Source organism: Gopherus evgoodei, chromosome 3, assembly GCF_007399415.2.
Source record: "Gopherus evgoodei ecotype Sinaloan lineage chromosome 3, rGopEvg1_v1.p, whole genome shotgun sequence".
NCBI classification, from domain to species: Eukaryota; Metazoa; Chordata; order Testudines; family Testudinidae; genus Gopherus; species Gopherus evgoodei.
In genome coordinates, this window is record NC_044324.1 from 46,180,741 (window position 1) to 46,200,709 (window position 19,969).

The following is a 19,969-nucleotide window of genomic DNA, read 5'->3' on the forward strand; positions in this document are numbered from 1 at the left end:
AAATAAAAGCATTAGTTTCATTCTGTTTTTAGCACTAATGTTGGTACTATCCAGCTTTTTAGTTTAAGTCATACCCATCTGTGAGGTCAACTATCGACTTGATGCTGAATCCTCAATATAAAACAAAGCACAAATCTTCCTAAAGACAATTTCCCATTGCTCTGATATAAGTCAGTCTTTTTTCCAAAAGCAGTGGACAAGTGAGGCTATCAGTATAATATATTTTCCCACATCAACATCCCTCTTCCAGCTGTCTAGGACATAATACAAATGCACAAGTTTTCTGGCTGATAATCTTATATATCTTTACACATACACTTACCTAAAATGACAGAAGAGATTGTTTGGAATGGAAATGGCAATCTACCATGTCTTCAGAATTACCACACAGAAATTGTGAGTACCAGCCAAAACTGAGCAAAGAGTTACTTACTAAAGCTATTGGTACAATGAAATATTTGGACACCTGCTAATATTATTGACTCAGTAATAGCTATCGCATATATTTATAAGATACTCTCTCTCTATATATATATATATTAATACATACCATTTAAAATAAACTGTATTATAAGCAATAGGGTCCATGGTGGGTTAGGTGGCCCATAGATGCTAGAACTAGGGGTTCTGTGGGTGCTGCTGCACCCTCTGGCTTGAAGTGCCTACTGCTCCCCAAAGGACTACAAGCAGCACAAGAAGGCCTAAAACTGTATAAAGATGTTTGAGTCCCTATCCTTTTAATCTCAGATCTGCTTGAGGCTTCATGCAGAGGAAGCGTAAACCATAAGGACTGAGATTCCAGTCCTGGCTGGACCGCCCGGAATATAAACATTGGACTAGAACCTATGAACTATTTCTTAAAGAACTCTTTGCATCTACAAAGCTTATTATCTCTGCTATGAATCTGAATCTCAAGATTGACTCATGTCTGTATGTATACTGATCTTTTAACCAATGCTCTCCCTCTTTTCTTTTTAAATAAATTTTAGTTTAGTTAATAAGAATTGGCTGTAAGTATGTATTTGGATACGATCGGGAGTATTCATTAACCTGGGAGGTAATGTGTCCGATCCTTTGGGATTAATACAACTTTTTTATATGATGAACAAAATTTTCAGTAATCTTCATCATACTTGAGGTATCTGGGTGGAGGCCTGAGGCTGGGTTACTTTAAGGAAACTGTGTTGTTGGCTTCTGGCTAACCAGTGAGGTATTATAGAAGCTGTTTTGTGCTGGCTTGGTAAATCTATTGGAATATCTACCAGCTTCAGGGATTGCCTGAGCCATTCTTTGCAGTTAATCCTAATTGAGTGACTTCAGTTGGTTCCCCTTGGGACTTCGGTCATAAGCCCCAACTGGGCTCAGCAAATGACTCCAATTCTCTGAGGGAGACTGTTACCGAAATGTCGGGTTCGCCTAGCTGAGAGCCAGTGACAGAAAGGTTGCTTTATTCTGCAGAAGAAAGGAGAGTTTTGTACTTCAGTACAAAAAAAACTTTATACAAAAACTAAGAATTTTTTATACATACTTACACACAGGCTTCGGTCATGTTAGCATTTGACTGATGGTTAGCAAACTCTGCATTTTTGCAATCTGCTCAGCAAAAACTGGCTTAGGACCAGCTTCAACTGCCTCAAGACCGATAAGGGAAGACAGTTTAAAAGTTCAGGCTACTGTGTCCGTGAGGTGTTTAATTTTTTTAATGGTTGCCAGCTATTATAAGGCTACTAGCTGTTAGGGGGTCGCTGCAGACTGTCACAGCCCCCCCTTCGGGCCTGATAATTTAAATTGTTAGGCCCATTACGCAATTTGCGATCAAGCTGGAGGGAGGGATATTGTGTTTTTTTATGGACAGTAGAGCCCTTAGTAACAGCACTACATAAACATTTCTATGTGTTGTAACATTACCCAAACAACACATAGAAAGAAAAGAAAGAAAATAACTAAACTGGTGCTATTGTCAGAAGCCTTCAGGGTATCTCAGTCTCCTGCCTCTCTTCAGAGCTGGGATACTCCCTTTTCAACCCTTTATCCAGTTGGATGATGCACTGCAGGGCTGGAGGGGCTGGACTACCTGGGCCCAGTTCTGTCTTTTAACCTCTTCTGACCCAGTATGTTTGCACAGCCCATCACTATATATTCATACTGCATATACAATTGTCAAGTTGTGGCATGAGTCACCTCCAGTTATATCACATTAAAAGTTATCCGTCACTAAACTGCTTGCCAGAGTGAACCCAAGAGGCAAAACAATGATGAAGTACAGATTTAAAAATCTAAAATAACTAGATTCAGAGATTCTTTGAGGAAAGCATCTTTTCCCAAGCAACCAGTTTGCCCTTCTCAGAAGAGGAAACACCTCTGGATTTGTTGTTGTTTGCTTGCTTGTTTAAGCAATAGCTTTTATAGGACTGAATTCGTCTTTTGGACTTCAGGAGCCAGATCCTTAGCCCTTCGAAGTCCCCTTTTCCCAGCACCGTCTCATAGACTCATAGACTCCAGGACTGGAAGGGACCTCGAGAGGTCATCGAGTCCAGTCCCCTGCCCTCATGGCAGGACCAAATATTGTCTAGACCATCCCTAATAGACATTTATCTAACCTACTCTTAAATATCTCCAGAGATGGAGATTCCACAACTTCCCTAGGCAATCTATTCTAGTGTTTAACTACCCTGACAGTTAGGAACTTTTTCCTAATGTCCAACCTAAATCTCCCTTGCTGCAGTTTAAGTCCATTGCTTCTTGTTCTATCATTGGAGGCTAAGGTGAACAAGTTTTCTCCCTCCTCCTGATGACACCCTTTTAGATACCTGAAAACTGCTATCATGTCTCCTCTCAGTCTTCTCTTTTCCAAACTAAACAAACCCAATTCCTTCAGCCTTCCTTCATAGGTCATGTTCTCAAGACCTTTAATCATTCTTGTTGCTCTTCTCTGGACCCTCTCCAGTTTCTCCACATCTTTCTTGAAATGCAGTGCCCAGAACTGGACACAATACTCCAGCTGAGGCCTGACCAGCGCAGAGTAAAGCGGAAGAATGACTTCTCGTGTCTTGTTTACAACACACCTGTTAATGCATCCCAGAATCAAGTTTGCTTTTTTTGCAACAGTATCACACTGTTGACTCATATTAAGCTTGTGGTCTACTATGACACCTAGATCTCTTTCTGCCATACTCCTTCCTAGACAGTCTCTTCCCATTCTGTATGTGTGAAACTGATTGTTCCTTCCTAAGTGGAGCACTTTGCATTTGTCTTTATTGAACTTCATCCTGTTTACCTCAGACCATTTATCCAATTTGTCCAGATCATTTTGAATTTTGACCCTGTCCTCCAAAGCAGTTGCAATCCCTCCCAGTTTGGTATCGTCCGCAAACTTAATAAGCGTACTTTCTATGCCAACATCCAAATCGTTGAAGAAGATACTGAACAGAACCAGTTCCAAAACAGACCCCTGCGGAACCCCACTTGTTATACCTTTCCAGCAGGATTGGGAGCCATTAACAACTACTCTCTGAGTATGGTTATCCAGCCAGTTATGCACCCACCTTATAGTAGCCCCATCTAAATTGTACTTTCCTAGTTTATCTATAAGAATATCATGCGAGACCGTATCAAATGCCTTACTAAAGTCTAGGTATATCACATCCACCGCTTCTCCCTTATCCACAAGGCTCGTTATCCTATCAAAGAACGCTATCAGATTGGTTTGACACGATTTGTTCTTTACAAATCCACAGCATAGCGTATTTTCAGTGTGCTGTAGGTATGAAATAGTGTGTTCTGTAATAATGGAGTCAGTGATGAGCTGCCAAAATATTGTCAACAGGTTCCCTCTTCCTCACCTCACGAGGGGGTCATGCCCCCACGGGGGCTGTGCCCCATCCAACCCCCCATGTTCCTTGACACCACCCCCGGGACCCCTGCCCCTTCCAACCACCCCTTCCCTGTCCCCTGCCACTCTATCCAACCCCTTCTCTCATTCTTGATGGCCCCCCGGGATCCCTGCCCCATCCAACCACCCCTTTTCCCTGTCCCTAGCTGCCCCCCACCTCTTCATCCAACCCCTGCTCCTTCCTGACTGACCCCTGGGACCTTTTCCCCCATTCAATCCCCCTGATCCCTGTCCTCTGACTGCCCCACCCCCCCACAATCGACCGAACACCCCCGCCCTGCTCCCTGCCCCCTTACCACACTGCCTGGGGCCAGGACCGGGTCCGCTCCACCGGGACCACGACTGGCGCCATGGGGCCCAACTCCCCGGGCCGGGCCGGGCCGGAGCTGCTTGGCTGGGACCAGTGCTGTGGGGCCTGAGCTGGGTGGGGTCGGAGCCGCTTGGCTGGGACCAGCCCGAGCCGGAGTTACTTGGCCGAGACCAGGCTGGGGCGCTCGGCTGCGACCAGGGGGAGCCGCTCAGGTGGAGCTGGACTGGGCCACGTGCACCGTTCCCCCCCAAGTCCGACTTACCTGCCCGCTGCTTGTTTCAGGCTTCCCGTGAACATCTGATTCATGGGAAGCAGGGGAGGTGAGGAGGAGGAGGAGGGCGGAGCATTCAGGGGAGAGGGGGAGGTGATCTGGGGCCGGGGGCCGGGTGGACAGCTGCCTGAGCCTTTGTTAAATTTAAAAACTTTTTTAGAACCGGTTGTCCTGGAACAACTGGTTCTAAAAAGGCTTCTAAATTTAACAACCGGTTCCTGCGAACCGGCTGGAGCTTACCACTGAATGGAGTGTACTGTGCTCTGGTACCACCATTAGGAAACCAGCACATATTATATTAGCCATGGTAATTTGCACCAGGTGCTGAACCAGTTCCCCAGCATCTCTGGGAATTTGGAACGGGGAAGAAGGAAAGCCATCTCTGTCCCTCCTCCATCATATGCTACCAGAGCTGGTCCAGTGCATCTGCGGATACAGCTCTAGCTGGTCAGCTTTAAATTTACTTATTGTACATAATGGTAATATCCTATTAACAAGATCTTTGAGTCCAGAGAGTATTTGAATTAAATGAATAGTATGAGACTTATTCTGCTTTTAGAACGGCAGTGTAACTCCCATTCAAGAGAAATGTATCTTTATATCTGAGAAAAGAATCAGGCTGAGATGGATTTTGTCATCCACGTAGTGGTGACAATCTGGGAGCTCCTAGTTTTGAGGTTTAAGATTCCTCATTTAACCCAGCAGGGTTTACTCATAACATTTTACACTGGCATATTTCATTTGATGTCAACAGAGTCACTCCCAAAGCACACACACATGTGCGTACTATGAGAGCAGAATCTAGCTAGTTGTTCTCTTTCTAAATTAAAAGATTTGACATAAAAAGAGGATGAACATGGTGCTTCTGAATAGAAGTTTCATAACCAGTTTTTTTCAAAGAATATCCACAGGACAATGTATTGATTTTCCATTTATTATAATGAGGGTAACTTGATTATAATATTCTTGTTGGAACATCTGTTCCCTGAGCTGTCACAACACATGCTAGTCAGAGAACATCCTCATAGATAAATCAATATTTACATGATTATTAGACCTGTTTCTGTATTGTGTATTCACTATAAGATTATTAAAAATATAAAATTTATATCCAAGTCCAAAACAACAATTCCAGCCCTCTTATCACTAATTCAAAAATTTGAATCAATATTTGGTTACAAACTAAATTGGAAAAAAATTAGAACTGCTCCAAATCTACCAGTTGAAATGTAGAGGGGTTCTCTCTCCATGGAATTTCCACAGGTAAACTAATGCAATTGTGTACCTAGGTATACCGTACTTGTGCTGCCCGGCCCTGCTTGGACTAGCTGCTAGGAGCCCCCAGCTGGGGCGCACCCAGCAGCACAGGGAAGATCAGATCCAACTCCACAAGCCTCCTCCAGCTGCAGGAGGGCTCTGGGGCTGCTGAGGCTGATCTGGTTTCCCTCCCCACCCAGAGCAGCTGTGCAGGGGAGGGACAGGACTTGCTGGAGCTAGGATCCCGCTTTGCTGGGGTACTCCTAGTAACAAGTGGACATTGGATTTCATGGGGAAGGGCTTATTTCATGGTCTATGATGTGTTTTTCACAGCCGTGAAATTGGTAGGGCCCCACTTATGCCCAAGAATAGAGAAATAATATTCCACTATGTCAGAGTTAGCAGCCAAAGAAAGACAGCAATTATATGAATATGAAGAAACTTGGACCATATTTCTATATAAAAAAGTTGAGATGGTTTAAAGAATGCCAGACCTCTATTCCATTTAACCTCTCCTCTCCCTTTCCCCCTCAATCTCCCCAGTCCTCTCCTTCCCTCCTCCGCCTATTCATGTATAATCTTCTATTTGATTACTGTTACCCCCACCCTAATATGTTATGGTATATCTGGTCTTGCTGCTTTGACAAGTTGCAAAATTGCATAGTTCCATAATTCTACGGGAGATCCAGTGAAGTATGCAGTATTTGAAAAGTACAAAAGTTGTAAGTCATTTGCATTTCTGTACTTTTCGTTGCCTATTTCTTTCTGAAAATCAACTTTAAAAAAATCACAAAAACATTTAAAAATGTCTAAAATGTTCTATATGTTAAACTTATTTTAGCAATAAAATGGCTGCAGTAATTAAGTTATGTATTACTTACCCCTGTTCTTTGAACGTCCAAGAAAATTGCTCTTTGAAATGATTTTTCCCATGCCGCCAACTCACTGCCAAGCTCTACGTTAAAATAATGACTCTTGCCATGTCCAACCATGACACTGAAACAATATGGCCTCTGGTCTTCAAGCTCATAGTCCTGATGAATACCTAAATACAAGTTTGCTTGTAGCCAGCAATCATCAGCAAGCCAGAGCTGAAAGACATTTCAGTAAGTGATATTTCAACCAGCACTAAACAAATAATTAAGGCGGTATTGTCCTATGTCTTCAGCAAGTGACTTTGAATCTGAATGTCTGTTCTCAGTTCTGTTACTGACTCACTGTCAATTTAACCTGCTTTGTGCCTCAGTTTATCTATCTGTAAATCTGTTATGTTAATACTTACGTTTCTCAGTACAGTGTCATGAGAATCATAAAGGCTACTGCTCTCAAATCCTCTCATTCACAAGGTCAAAACAGATTAGGCCACCTGTATCTCTCTTTCTATCATCTAATCTAATCCAAGTATTTCTATAGTTTGCAACATACCAATGTAAGCAATGCAATCTGTTATTAAATACAATAAATAGTTATATTTTAAAAAGAATTAATATTTTCATGTGGATGTAGGTGTGGGAGGGGAGGAGGTGGTTGAGAAGAGAGACATAAAACTTCCTGAAGGTGCAAGCAAGTATTCTGGAGAGGTACCATGGATATTGGAATGAGGATGTGAAGGTGGATCAAAAGCTTCAAATTAAGGCTCTGACAGAGAGCTGGTGACTGCCACTGGATTTCTGGAGAAGTTTCTCAAAGAGAGCTCCAGAATCCTATGTAGTGAATCTAAGCTTGGGGACTCCAAGCTGGAGAGAGACAGAGATACCTATGATCAGTGTGTTGGGAATAAAGATTTTTTTCAGATATTCATGCGCATCTACTTAGAAAGGAACAGTATTTATATTTCCTTTTACTTTATATGTGTGCATTTGAACTCATGCTTTCCTTATCAATGTGAACAAACAAACTTCTCATGTTAATATATTTTTGATATGTAAGCCGTGCCTGCTTGGTGTGGCACTCTGCCCCCCTCTAGTGGTGGCTGGACCAACTAGAGATTGATAAGTCTGCTACAGCCATGGCGAAGAGAGTGTGGCCTTTCAGCTCAGACAATAAAGCTCATGCATTAAGATTCAGAGGTCCCAGGTTTGTTTGCTGCTGCTGGCAACCCAGCTGGAGTATCAACATGACACATGGTGGCCCATAGAGGGAACTGAAGGGGGAAGCCTCCGAAGCCCAATGCACTTCCCTGGCAATGGAGAGCACAGTATGTAAGGCATGCCTGCTTGGTATGGCACTCTGTCCCCCTCTAGTATCAGAGGGGTAGCCATGTTAGTCTGGATCTGTATAAGCAGTAAAGAATCCTGTGGCACCTTATAGACTAACAGATGTTTTGGAGCATGAACTTTCGTTGGTGAATACCCACTTCGTCGGATGCATGTGTTCACCCATGAAAGCTCATGCTCCAAAACGTTTGTTAGTCTATAAGGTGCCACAGGATTCTTTGCTGCTTGTCCTCCTCTAGCGGTGGCTAGGCCAACTAGGAATTTATGAGCTTGCTAAGAGAGGGGCTATTTTATCCCAGGAAGCACAAGCTCCTGTATCAAGCACCAAAAGACTCAAGTTCAATTCCTGTTGCCAAGAATTTGAGCATAGCAGATAAAAATGATTCTTTCAAATACATGAACCCACCCCGATTGACTAAATCAGACAATGAGGACTTTACGTTGAAGCACCTGATTAAAATATTTTATTTATGAGCTTACTTTGCATGTTCTTAATACAATGTTTTGTTCAAATGTCTTTATAGCAACATTATTCTAAGCTAATAGTCAGATTTGAAAATAATTACCTGATATAAATCCATTGAAGTTAGTGGCGTTTTAACAGAGATAAATTTAAGCTAATTATATTCTTATTTTAGGTCACATAGTTAATCTATACACCAATTGATGTAATTTATCTGTTACAGAAATTTTCTAAACTTACAATTTTAAAAAGTTTTAAAAGTAAAACAAAATGAAAAAACAAAAAACAAAAAAAAAAACCCCACAACCATCCAACAACAAACAGCTCTGTACAAATGAAAGTACTTTTTGGAACTTAAATGAACTCTATCTTACTTAAACTATGCCTTGCAGACACTGCATCCTGATGTGAAAAATAGAAATGCCTAAAAATAAAAACAGACAAATCAAATGAATTTCTTTTATTTTGCAATCTAAGTCCAATCATGTAGAACTCAGAGGTGATATACAATGGAATTTGCTTATAATGAACTCAGCTACATAGACACCTATGTTTACAGTGAAATGGAGAGGAATTCCTGAATTACTTAAATGCATTTCAGCTGACTTACACTCACTACGTATTATATAAGGTTTCTTTCCACTATAATTGGGTTTTACTCTGCTAAGCTTACAGGAATGCAGCAATTTATCATGGACTAATGCTAGAAATCACAATATGGTGTGGCAGAGGTCCTCCAGGGCAGCAAGTGCTGTTCTGAAACTGGATGGAGTGAAGAGATACTCTGCAATCAATCCAGGGAAGAACAGGATCTCCTTACAATGAAGATTTTAGTGAACTAAAATACTTCATTATAGGAAGTTTCCAAAAACTTCAGTTGGTTATTGTTAGATAAATATACAGAGAAAAGCAAAACTAGGTTTGAAGGCTACTATTAATGCCCATCTTCATTTAAAAAAAATATGTAAGGACTTTCTATAAGTAAATCCCCAAATGGCATTTTTTAAAATTTTCTTTAACACTTTCAGAATATATTAATGCTCTTGATTTCTCAACTATTTCTTAATTTCTGTTTGATGACATGGAAGATGGGAAAAGTAGACAGGTGTCTGCAGTCAGGATCACATTTTTCTTGGCTGAAATATTTTTTTTTTATTCCCATTACATCTCCCTCGAAGACTGCAGGTTAAGGTGGGTAAGAATACCCAAATTCCAGCAAGTTTTGGGCAGGGGGCTGTCCCAAAATGGAAATAAACACATCCCATTTCACATCTCTCCTATTTTACAGAAAATCTATTTTATAAATGTTTTAGAGTTTTTTTTTAAATCAGGACTATTACTACTTGCATTCCCTCACACGTAATGGTAGCTTTATTAGTTATGAGTAACTGTACAGAATTCAAAGGGAAAGACACATTAAAACAAGAAGGCAAGATTTGGGTTTAAAGGACACTAGTGAAAATCAGGATACCTCTCTACATGAGTTAGTGGAATTGCAATATATGGGTGGGGGAAAAAAACTAACTTGGCTCAGACTTCAATACACAAACCCACACCCATACCCATACACACCATAATTGGGATCAGACTTCAAAATATCCTAAAATAGCATCAGTATACATAAAAATGTAAGCTTTAAAGTATGGAATCTCGGGACCTTCCAGTTATAGAAACAAATGCTGTGTGTCTCATAGGACACCGGGAGTTGCCCCTTTTCAATATTAAAGAGCACTGTACTCCATCCTCTATGTACTTTTCTTATGGTCCCAAAAGAATAGACAGCTGTCCCTAATAGGGCAGATGGGAATTTCCCTTGCATTGCAGAATCACTAGCTAGCATAAGACTGGCATAAGTTAGCTCTGCGCTGCCTGCTGCTGCCAACCCCTGGAGTAGTGGACATTCTGGAGGCTATGTCAGAGGCATGACCAGAGCTCCAGTGATTCTGTGAGCAGAACATCCCATAGGGCCATTCTAGCTTTTGAAACAGAGTTCTGAGGCTGTTGAAACTGACCTCCAGCTGTTCCTCAGGATTGGAAATTTGGGGGAGAGGGAGAAGAGTAGAGAAGAGATACGCCCCTGTCTTCTCCTTCTGTGCCTGAGGGTTTGGCTCCCTGTTTGTAGTTCTGCAGAGTCATGAGATATTGGGTGTTAAACTTCTAACTGCTGCAGGACTGAATATTGTCTGTCCTGGGCCTTTGGCTAGTCTAAGTTTTATTTTTTTCGCGGGGGGGGGGGAATTGTACAGTTTGGGGATAGGAGGAAACATTTGGTCTAGAAAAGAGAAGGCTGAGATGGGAGCTGATAGTCTTAAAATATGTTAAGTGTTGTTATAATGAAGATGGTGATCAATTGTTCTTCACATCCATTGAGGACAGGATGAGACGTAATCAGCTTAGCATGCAGCAAGGGATATTTAGGTTGGATATTAGCAAAAACTTTCTAACTAGGAGGATATTTAAGCACTAGAATAGTTTACCTACGAGATTGTGGAATCCCATCATTGGAGGTTTTTAACATATTAGAAAAACGCCTATTAAAGATGGTCTAGGTTTACTAAATCCTGCCTCCAGTGTAGGAAGATGAAATGAATGACCTCTGGAGGTCCCTTCCAGCCCTACTTTTTTATAATTCTACCATTTTCAGGGTGAGTTGAATTTTAATCAATGTCTATTTGATGCTGATGCTCAGTGGTATGATTTTTTAGTAATAGGAAAAGTGCAGGAAAGATAAATATGTGGGTTAAATTAAATAAATCACATTATTTCATTTAAATGTCTGGTTATCACTACTACATAAGTGATATAACCGTGTGCATGTAAATGTATGTAATGAATGACACCACACCTGTATACACTAAAATATACACTGAAGCATCCATACCCTGTAGAAAAATAATCTCCAAAGGCACATTTAGCTTCTGGCTTTAGATAGGACATTTAAAGTTCAGCAAGCATCCAACATATCTAGTCTTGAGAAGGGTCTTTAAAAACTATTTACTAACTTACTTTCTATTTGCAAAAACAGCACAACTGTGCTTCTGAAATCTTTAAAAAAAAATCTTTCTTAACATAGTAGGTTCTCTAGTGCAGTCTGGGTCTTAGAGGCTGTAACGGAGAAACTTTAATCTCTTCCAGAAATTAAGGTTTTTTCCATTTTAATTGATTTGCTCTAAATTTCTATAATTATTATTTATACTGAAGTGTCAACAGAAAGGAGGTTAAAGTGAGCTTTTATGTTTTAGCTAATGTATTCACCAAGACTGACAATTAAGCTTTCATTTATTAAAATGTCAAGAACATTAACAGTCAAGTCTAAGGTAATTTATTTCCCACTTTTTTTTTTCTTAATGAAAAAGCAACCATAGAATTTGTTGTAAGGATGGATCGTCCTTGAAATTAACCTTGCCAGAATAGTAAAGGAAGGACTGAGCATCAAATCAGCAATGGTAATATTCTGATGAGAAAGAAAACACCTCTTTTTAAAAGACACCAGGAGTATCTACATAAGAATATAAGAACGGCCATACTGGGTCAGACCAAAGGTCCACCCAGTCCAGTATCCTGTCTAATGACAGTGGGCAATGCCAGGTGCCTCCGAGGGAGTGAACCTAACAGGTAATGATCAAGTGATCTCTCTCTGGCCGTCCATCACCACCCTCTGACGAATAGAGGCTAGGGAAACCATTCCCTGCTGCCCATAAATTTCATTTGGTGGCTCCTAGTTCTTATATTAGGGAAACAAGAAAATAACTTTTCCTTATTCACTATCTCCACACCACTCATGATTTTATGTAACTCTATCATATCCCCTCTCAGTCTCCTCTTTTCCAAGCTGAAAAGTCCTAGCCTATTTAATCTCTCCTCATATGGGACCCGTTCCAAAACCCTAATCATTTTAGTTGTCCTTTTCTGAACTTTTTCTAATGCCAGCATATCTTTTTTGAGATGAAGAGATCACATCTGTATGCAGTATACCAGAAACATCCAATCATTTTAGCCTGAACATGTTTCAGAAGAGGACAAGAAGACAGAATCAATATTTTGGGGCAGATTCTCTGCCCTATTTTCCTACCTTTGTGCTGTTTAGATGGTGCAAAGGCAGCAAAAGCCAGCCACCCTTGAGAGGGGGTTGCATTAAGGCAATACAAGGCTCTAGACATACCCCCACATGGCTGTGCTTTTGAAAGCCCCACACAACCCCACTCCCGAATTGTTGCCTTGCTCAGTACTTGGAGTGATAGTGACATGAAACCCCTCCTCCCTTTCTACTGAGGCTAGGGCAGCAGCATGGGGTTCTCCCTCCTACCAAGAGTGGCAGCAGCTCTTCTCTTTCCATGTTCAACAGACAAGATTAGAGTGTATTTCCTTGGGGAGGTGGGCTTGGACTCCAGCACTCCTTGCCTTTGGCGATACACAGAGTACTCAGTTGGGGTGGCATCAGCAGAGCACTTCAGAGTAGTGGGGCTTGGAGTTGACACCCCACTGTGATGCCTGTGAACATTCTAGCCAGAATATAGGTAATGGCCCCTGCTATGATTCATCGAACCATGCAAGGGCATGTGACCAGCTCATGTGCACATGATGGAATCCAGTGTCCCGTACTTTTCTACTAACTGTGCTGGGGACTTTACTTGGAAAAATGAAGTTCCCTCCGCCTGGCAGAAGCTATAAAAGGGGGAAGGAACATCATCACTTGACCTCACTTTGCCCCTCTGCCCCCCTCCCTCAATAACTGAACAGCTGAAAACAGCTCAGGAACAAAGACTAGACTGAGGAGATGGTTCTAGGTTGATGGGATTTCGAGCCTGTGTATGTAAGATTGGTGGACTGTTTGTACCATCAGAGTGAGGCACTGCTTTTTCAAATCCTGTCTATTGTACAGAACTTAGATTGTGATGTTGTTTTATTTCTTAGGTAACCAACTTTGATCTGTATGCTATTACTTACAATTACTTAAAATCTATCTTTCTGTAGTTAATACATCTGTTTTATATTTTTTACTTAAACAGTGGTTTTTTTGATATGCAAAGGGAAATCTGCTCAAGAACCAGGGCTGGTGGATTGTCCTCCCCACACTGAGGGAGGGGCAGATTGGTAAATACACTTACACTGGTCAGGCTTTTGACCAGGGCAAGATGGTACAGTTCTGGGGTCCTAGGTTGGGGAGCTGGGGGGAAGTGGCTGAATCCACTCTATTGTTGGTTCATAGTGCAAGACCTGGAGAGGACTGGAGCTTAATCCAGCCTCACAGTGTGACTGGTATGTCAGAGGGCCCAGCTCCAGGTTGCACCCCAGGAATGCCTGTCACAGGCAGTCCCCAGTGGACACAGAACCAGTGAAGCTTGCTGCTATATCTCCCTGACCACAGCCTCTAGTGCAGAAAACACATCAGTGATGGAGTGGAGCATCACGGACAGGGAGTGTAAGTGAGAGGAACGCTATCACACAGGCCATTGGAGATAAAGCCTGCTGGTACAAATTAGACCAGTTTCCATGATGCTCTAAACTGGCCTGGGACAGATAAAATGGTTGTTGGATCTCAGATTATCTGAATTTTCCCCTCTCCTAGGCTTCCTTCAGTGACTGTATAGGGAGGAGGAGACATCGTTTGCTAGGCACTGCACTACACTAGGCAGAGTTAGTTGAGCTCCTAATCTGATTCCCCCTGTGCATAGGGATTTGCCCCCAGCAGGTAAACAGACAAAGAAGCAACAGCATATGGTGGATTGGGGAAATGCTGAGCAGCTGCTCAGAACATATACAGCTCACATAAGAGCTGCTCCAGGGGCTACAGTGGAAGTGATGCCTCTGTCTACCTCCCTATATTGACTGATTTAGAGACTTCTATTTAAAAACCACAAGATATGGCTCAGAGAACACGTATTCAACATATAATCAGATATAAATTCTCTTCTTGACACAGTCGACTTGGAAGGCCACATACTGGACACCAGCAAAGAATCCTGTGGCACCTTATAGACTAACAGACGTTTTGGAGCATGAGCTTTTGTGGGTGAATACCCACTTCGTCAGATGCATGTAGTGGAAATTTCCAGGGGCAGGTGTATATATGCAGGCAAGCTAGAGATAATGAGGTAGTTCAATCAGGGAGGATGAGGCCCTGTTCTAGCAGTTGAGGTGTGAAAACCAAGGGAGGAGAAACTGGTTTTGTAATTGGCAAGCCATTCACAGTCTTTGTTTAATCCTGAGCTGATGGTGTCAAATTTGCAGATGAACTGAAGCGCAGCAGTTTCTCTTTGAAGTCTGGTCCTGAAGTTTTTTTGTTGCAGGATGGCCACCTTAAGGTCTGCTATAGTGTGGCCAGGGAGGTTGAAGTGTTCTCCTACAGGTTTTTGTATATTGCCATTCCTAATATCTGATTTGTGTCCGTTTATCCTTTTCCGTAGCGACTGTCCAGTTTGGCCGATGTACATAGCAGAGGGGCATTGCTGGCATATGATGGTGTATATTACATTGTTGGACGTGCAGGTGAATGAACCGGTGATGGTGTGGCTGATCTGGTTAGGTCCTGTGATGGTGTCACTGGTGTAGATAGAAAAACCCTGGTCGGGGCTCTAAGGGTATGTTGATTTGTTCCGGTTATTCTATCTACTACCCAAGATCCACAAAACCGGATATCCTGGACGCCCCATCATCTCAGGCATTGGCACTCTCACTGAAGGACTGTCTGGATATTTGGACTCTCTACTCAGACCCTATGCCATCAACACTCCCAGTTATCTCCGTGACACCACCGATTTCCTGAGGAAACTACAATGCATTGGTGACCTTCCAGAAAACACCATCCTAGCCACCATGGATGTAGAGGCTCTCTACACAAACATCCCACACACAGATGGAATACAAGCTGTCAGGAACACTATCCCTGATGATGCCACAGCACAACTGGCTACTGAACTCTGTGCCTTTATCCTCACACACAACTATTTCAAATTTGATGACAATATATATCTCCAGATCAGTGGCACCGCTTTGGGCACCCGCATGGCCCCACAATATGCCAATATTTTTATGGCTGACCTGGAACAACGCTTCCTCAGCTCTCGTCCACTCACGCCCCTTCTCTACCTACGCTACATTGATGACATCTTCATCATCTGGACCCATGGGAAGGAGTCTCTGGAAAAATTCCACTACGATTTCAACAGCTTCCACCCCACCATCAACCTCCGCCTGGACCAATCTACACAGGAGGTCCACTTCCTAGACACCACAGTGCAAATAAGTGATGGTCACATTACCACCACCCTATACCGAAAACCTACCAACCGCTATACCTACCTTCATGCCTCCAGCTTCCATCCCGGGCACATCACACGATCCATTGTCTACAGCCAAGCACTGAGGTACAACTGCATCTGCTCTAACCCTTCAGACAGAGACCAACACCTACAAAATCTCCACCAAGCATTCTCAAAACTACAATACCCGCACGAGGAAATAAGGAAACAGATCAACAGAGCCAGACGTGTACCCACAAGCCTCCTACTTCAAGACAAACCCAAGAAAGAAACCAACAGGACTCCACTGGCCATCACATACAGTCCCCAGGTAAAACCTCTCCAACGCATCATCAGGGATCTACAACCCATCCTGGACAATGATCCAACACTTTCACAGGCCTTGGGTGGCAGGCCAGTCCTTGCCCAAAGGCAACCTGCCAACCTGAAACATATTTTCACCAGTAACTGCACACCGCACCATAGGAACTCTAGCTCAGGAACCAATCCATGCAACAAACCTCAATGCCAACTCTGCCCACATATCTACACCAGCGACCCCATCACAGGACCTAACCACATCAGCCACACCATCACCGGTTCATTCACCTGCACGTCCAACAATGTAATATACACCATCATATGCCAGCAATGCCCCTCTGCTATGTACATCGGACAAACTGGACAGTCACTACGGAGAAGGATAAACGGACACAAATCAGATATTAGGAATGGCAATATACAAAAACCTGTAGGAGAACACTTCAACCTCCCTGGCCACACTATAGCAGACCTTAAGGTGGCCATCCTGCAGCAAAAAAACTTCAGGACCAGACTTCAAAGAGAAACTGCTGAGCTTCAGTTCATCTGCAAATCTGACACCTTCAGCTCAGGATTAAACAAAGACTGTGAATGGCTTGCCAATTACAAAACCAGTTTCTCCTCCCTTGGTTTTCACACCTCAACTGCTAGAACAGGGCCTCATCCTCCCTGATTGAACTATTTCATTATCTCTAGCTTGCCTGCATACCTGCCCCTGGAAATTTCCACTACATGCATCTGACGAAGTGGGTATTCACCCACGAAAGTTCATGCTTCAAAACGTCTGTTAGTCTATAAGGTGCCACAGGATTCTTTGCTGCTTTTACAGATCCAGACTAACACGGCTACCTCTCTGATACTGGACACCAGTGATCTCTCTTTGGACCGTAAAGGATAACATCTGTCTGCCTACCCAGCCATTCCCAATGCATCCAACCCCGCATTTAAAAAAAGTTTTTAAAGGTGGAAAACATTTAAGAGTTAATTATAGTTTTATAAAAACGCAACAACCCACAGATACTTTGCCTGGTACAAAACTAAATAATATTAAAAAAGAGAAGTTACGTAACAGAGGAATGAACAGCATTGCTCCTTGTAAATATAGGACTACATTCTGAATTATAATGACTGTTTAATACTTGTAATCTAATGTATCACTAATCTGTAGTAATGAACTGAATTTTAAATTCATTGCTAAACAAATAACACCCAAAATACAGTCAGATTAGATTATACATAAAACATTCTAAACCATATGTTAATATCATTGTTTTAATTAGAGGTACATATTTCTTTTTAAAAAATGGCCCATAAAATGGTTCGCCCTACTAAAATATTATAAGATACAGGCTTCATTATGGATAGTGGTTTTATTCATTGTTTATATGGCAGGAACTCATATTAATATTTCTTCAGACTGAAAATATTTTAGAAATGTACTCACTACAGATGTGATCCAAATTCTAAATTACCTAATATTTATGCAGGAAATAGTTACAGATTAAGAACTAGTTTTATTGCAATAGATAAATCAAAATTGAGCTGAGTCTATCATTTATATTGTTAAATGTTAAGAAATTGTAAGCTACCTTGGTTAAATGATATAGTCTGTAATTCTCAGAAGACCTACCTTGTGAACTTTAAATAGAACCTCACAGAGGTGATAGATTTTTTCAGCTCGTACCCAGTCTAGTGTGCTTACCTGTAATACCAAAAACAAAAAACAAAAACACCACACCATTAAAAGGACATGTTTTTCTTTTATGGCAAGGATTTAAAACATTTAAAGAGATTTCATTAATGATTGTTATGCTGGATGGTTTAATCAAATGCCAACAAGTTTCAATTAGTGTATTAACCTAACATCCGGTATTAAGGAAATCGCTCCTAACAACATCCTACATTAATTAGTGCAGTATCCACAGTATTCTTACAATTAAAATGTGTTAATTGTAATGATTTGTTGTATTCTTACTTTAGCATGAAGGAAACCCATTAACAACCTCTGTTGTAAGGTAAATGGTTTATTTTATAGCATGCTTAGCCAAATAACTCTCAGGCCCTGATTCATCAAGGAACAGGTCTACTGCGAGTAAATCTGACTGACATCAATGGAACCAATTAAGTTCTTATAAACAGGCGGGTACTTAAGTAACTTACTCAATCAGGGTCTTAATTTTCATGTTAGTATCATAACTTTCCTATTCAGATCTGAACCTTAGAGTTCAGAACATGAGACGTTAGCATGAAACCTCCAAACTTAATTACCAGCTTGGATCTGATATCGCTGCCACCAGCCAGAAAATTCCAGTGTCTGGCTCACTCTGGTCTCCCCAAAACATTCCCTGGGGGATCCCAAGACTCAGATGCCCCGAGTCTCACCACAAAGGGAAATAACCCACTTCCCTTCCCCCTCTTTACCTCCTCCCAGATTTCCCCGGCCTGGGTACTCTAGGATATTCCCTGCTTCAAGTCCTTGAAACACAAGTACCAAGAGATCAAATCTCTCGCTCCCCTCACCCAGAGAGTATGCAAAGTCAGGCTTAGTAAATCTAACACAAAGAGATTTTCCTCCTCCCTTCGTTCCTTAGCCTTAACCAGTGAAAAAACTCAAACAGGTCTTAAAACGAAAGCTTTATATAAAAAGAAAGAAAAAGACATAAAAATGGTCTCTGTATCAAGGTGACAATATACAGGGTCAATTGCTTAAAAGAAAAAATGAATAAACAGCCTTATCCAAAAAGAATACAATTTAAAACATTCCAGCAACTACACACATGTAAATACAAAAAAATATATAAACCTATTGTCTTACTATCCTTGTACTTACAACTTGGAAACAGAAGATTAGAAAGCCTGGAGATAGGGAGATCACTCTCAGAGCCAAGAGGGCCAAGACAAAGAACACCCACTCAAAAACTTCCCTTCCTTGACATTTGAAAAATCTTGTTTTCTGATTGGTCCTCTGGTCAGGTGTTTGGTTACCTTTGTTAACCCTTTACAGGTAAAAGAACATTAACCCTTAGCTAACTGTTTATGACATGCCCCCCAAATCACAGACAGTGGGAAACGTCACTGGCGGTGATTTTTTCCTAGAACTTTTGAAGAAACAGATGAATACAATACATACACCTTTACATATACTACTAAGTATGTAAACTACAAGACTTTTATATATGAAGGACAATTTTTTAACCAGTGTATTCTGGGAAACTCTCACGGGAGAGTGCATAAGCTACTTTGTTAGAAGCCCCTGAAATGTGCTGAATTTCAAAATTAAAATCTTGGAGAGCTAAACTCCAACGAAGAAGTTTCTTGTTGTTCCCGCAGCATAGTCACTTTGTAGCTGGAACCGCCATCCCCAAACATATGGGCGTAGCTTTTCCAGGGCGTACACAATGGCATAGCATTCCTTTTCACTGACTGACCAGTGACTTTCCCTCTTAGACAGTTTCTTGCTGAGAAACACAACAGGATGGAAGTTGTGATCCGTTGCTTCCTGCATGAGAACTGCTCCTATACCACGCTTAGATGCATCGGTGGTTACCAGGAATGGTTTGTCAAAGTCCGGGGCCCTTAGCACCGGGTCAGACATGAGCATCGCCTTAAGTTGGGTAAAGGCCTTCTGACACTCATTAGTCCACTTAACTGTATTTGGCTGGGTTTTTTTGGTCAGGTCGGTCAGTGGGGCAGCGATTTGGCTGTAGTGTGGTACAAATTGCCTGTAATACACGGCCAAGCCTAAGAAGGATTGGACCTGTTTCTTTGACTTTGGGACAGGCCATTTTTGGATAGCATCCACCTTGGCCTGTAGGGGGTTTATGGTTCCTCGACCCACCTGGTGTCCCAGGTAAGTCACTCTGTTTTGGCCTATTTGACACTTTTTGGCCTTAACAGTTAGTCCGGCCTGCCTGATGCGCTCAAAGACAATTTCCAGGTGTAGTAGGTGTTCCGGCCAGGAGTCTGAAAAAATGGCCACATCATCGAGGTAGGCAACT

At 41.9% G+C, this 19,969-nt stretch overlaps 1 protein-coding gene across 1 annotated transcript in view; it reads right to left on the reverse strand.

Annotated features, from left to right (window-relative positions):
- The window catches only part of SNTG2 (syntrophin gamma 2), a 522,138-nt gene that overhangs the window by 41,022 nt on the left and 461,147 nt on the right, over positions 1–19,969 (reverse strand). Inside the window, exons 13-14 of the mRNA XM_030555522.1 lie at positions 17,602–17,673; positions 6,612–6,821 (exon numbers count right to left, since the gene is read on the reverse strand). Of these exons, the coding sequence (XP_030411382.1) occupies positions 6,612–6,821; positions 17,602–17,673 (282 nt within the window). The remainder of the gene's footprint in view (positions 1–6,611; positions 6,822–17,601; positions 17,674–19,969) is intronic.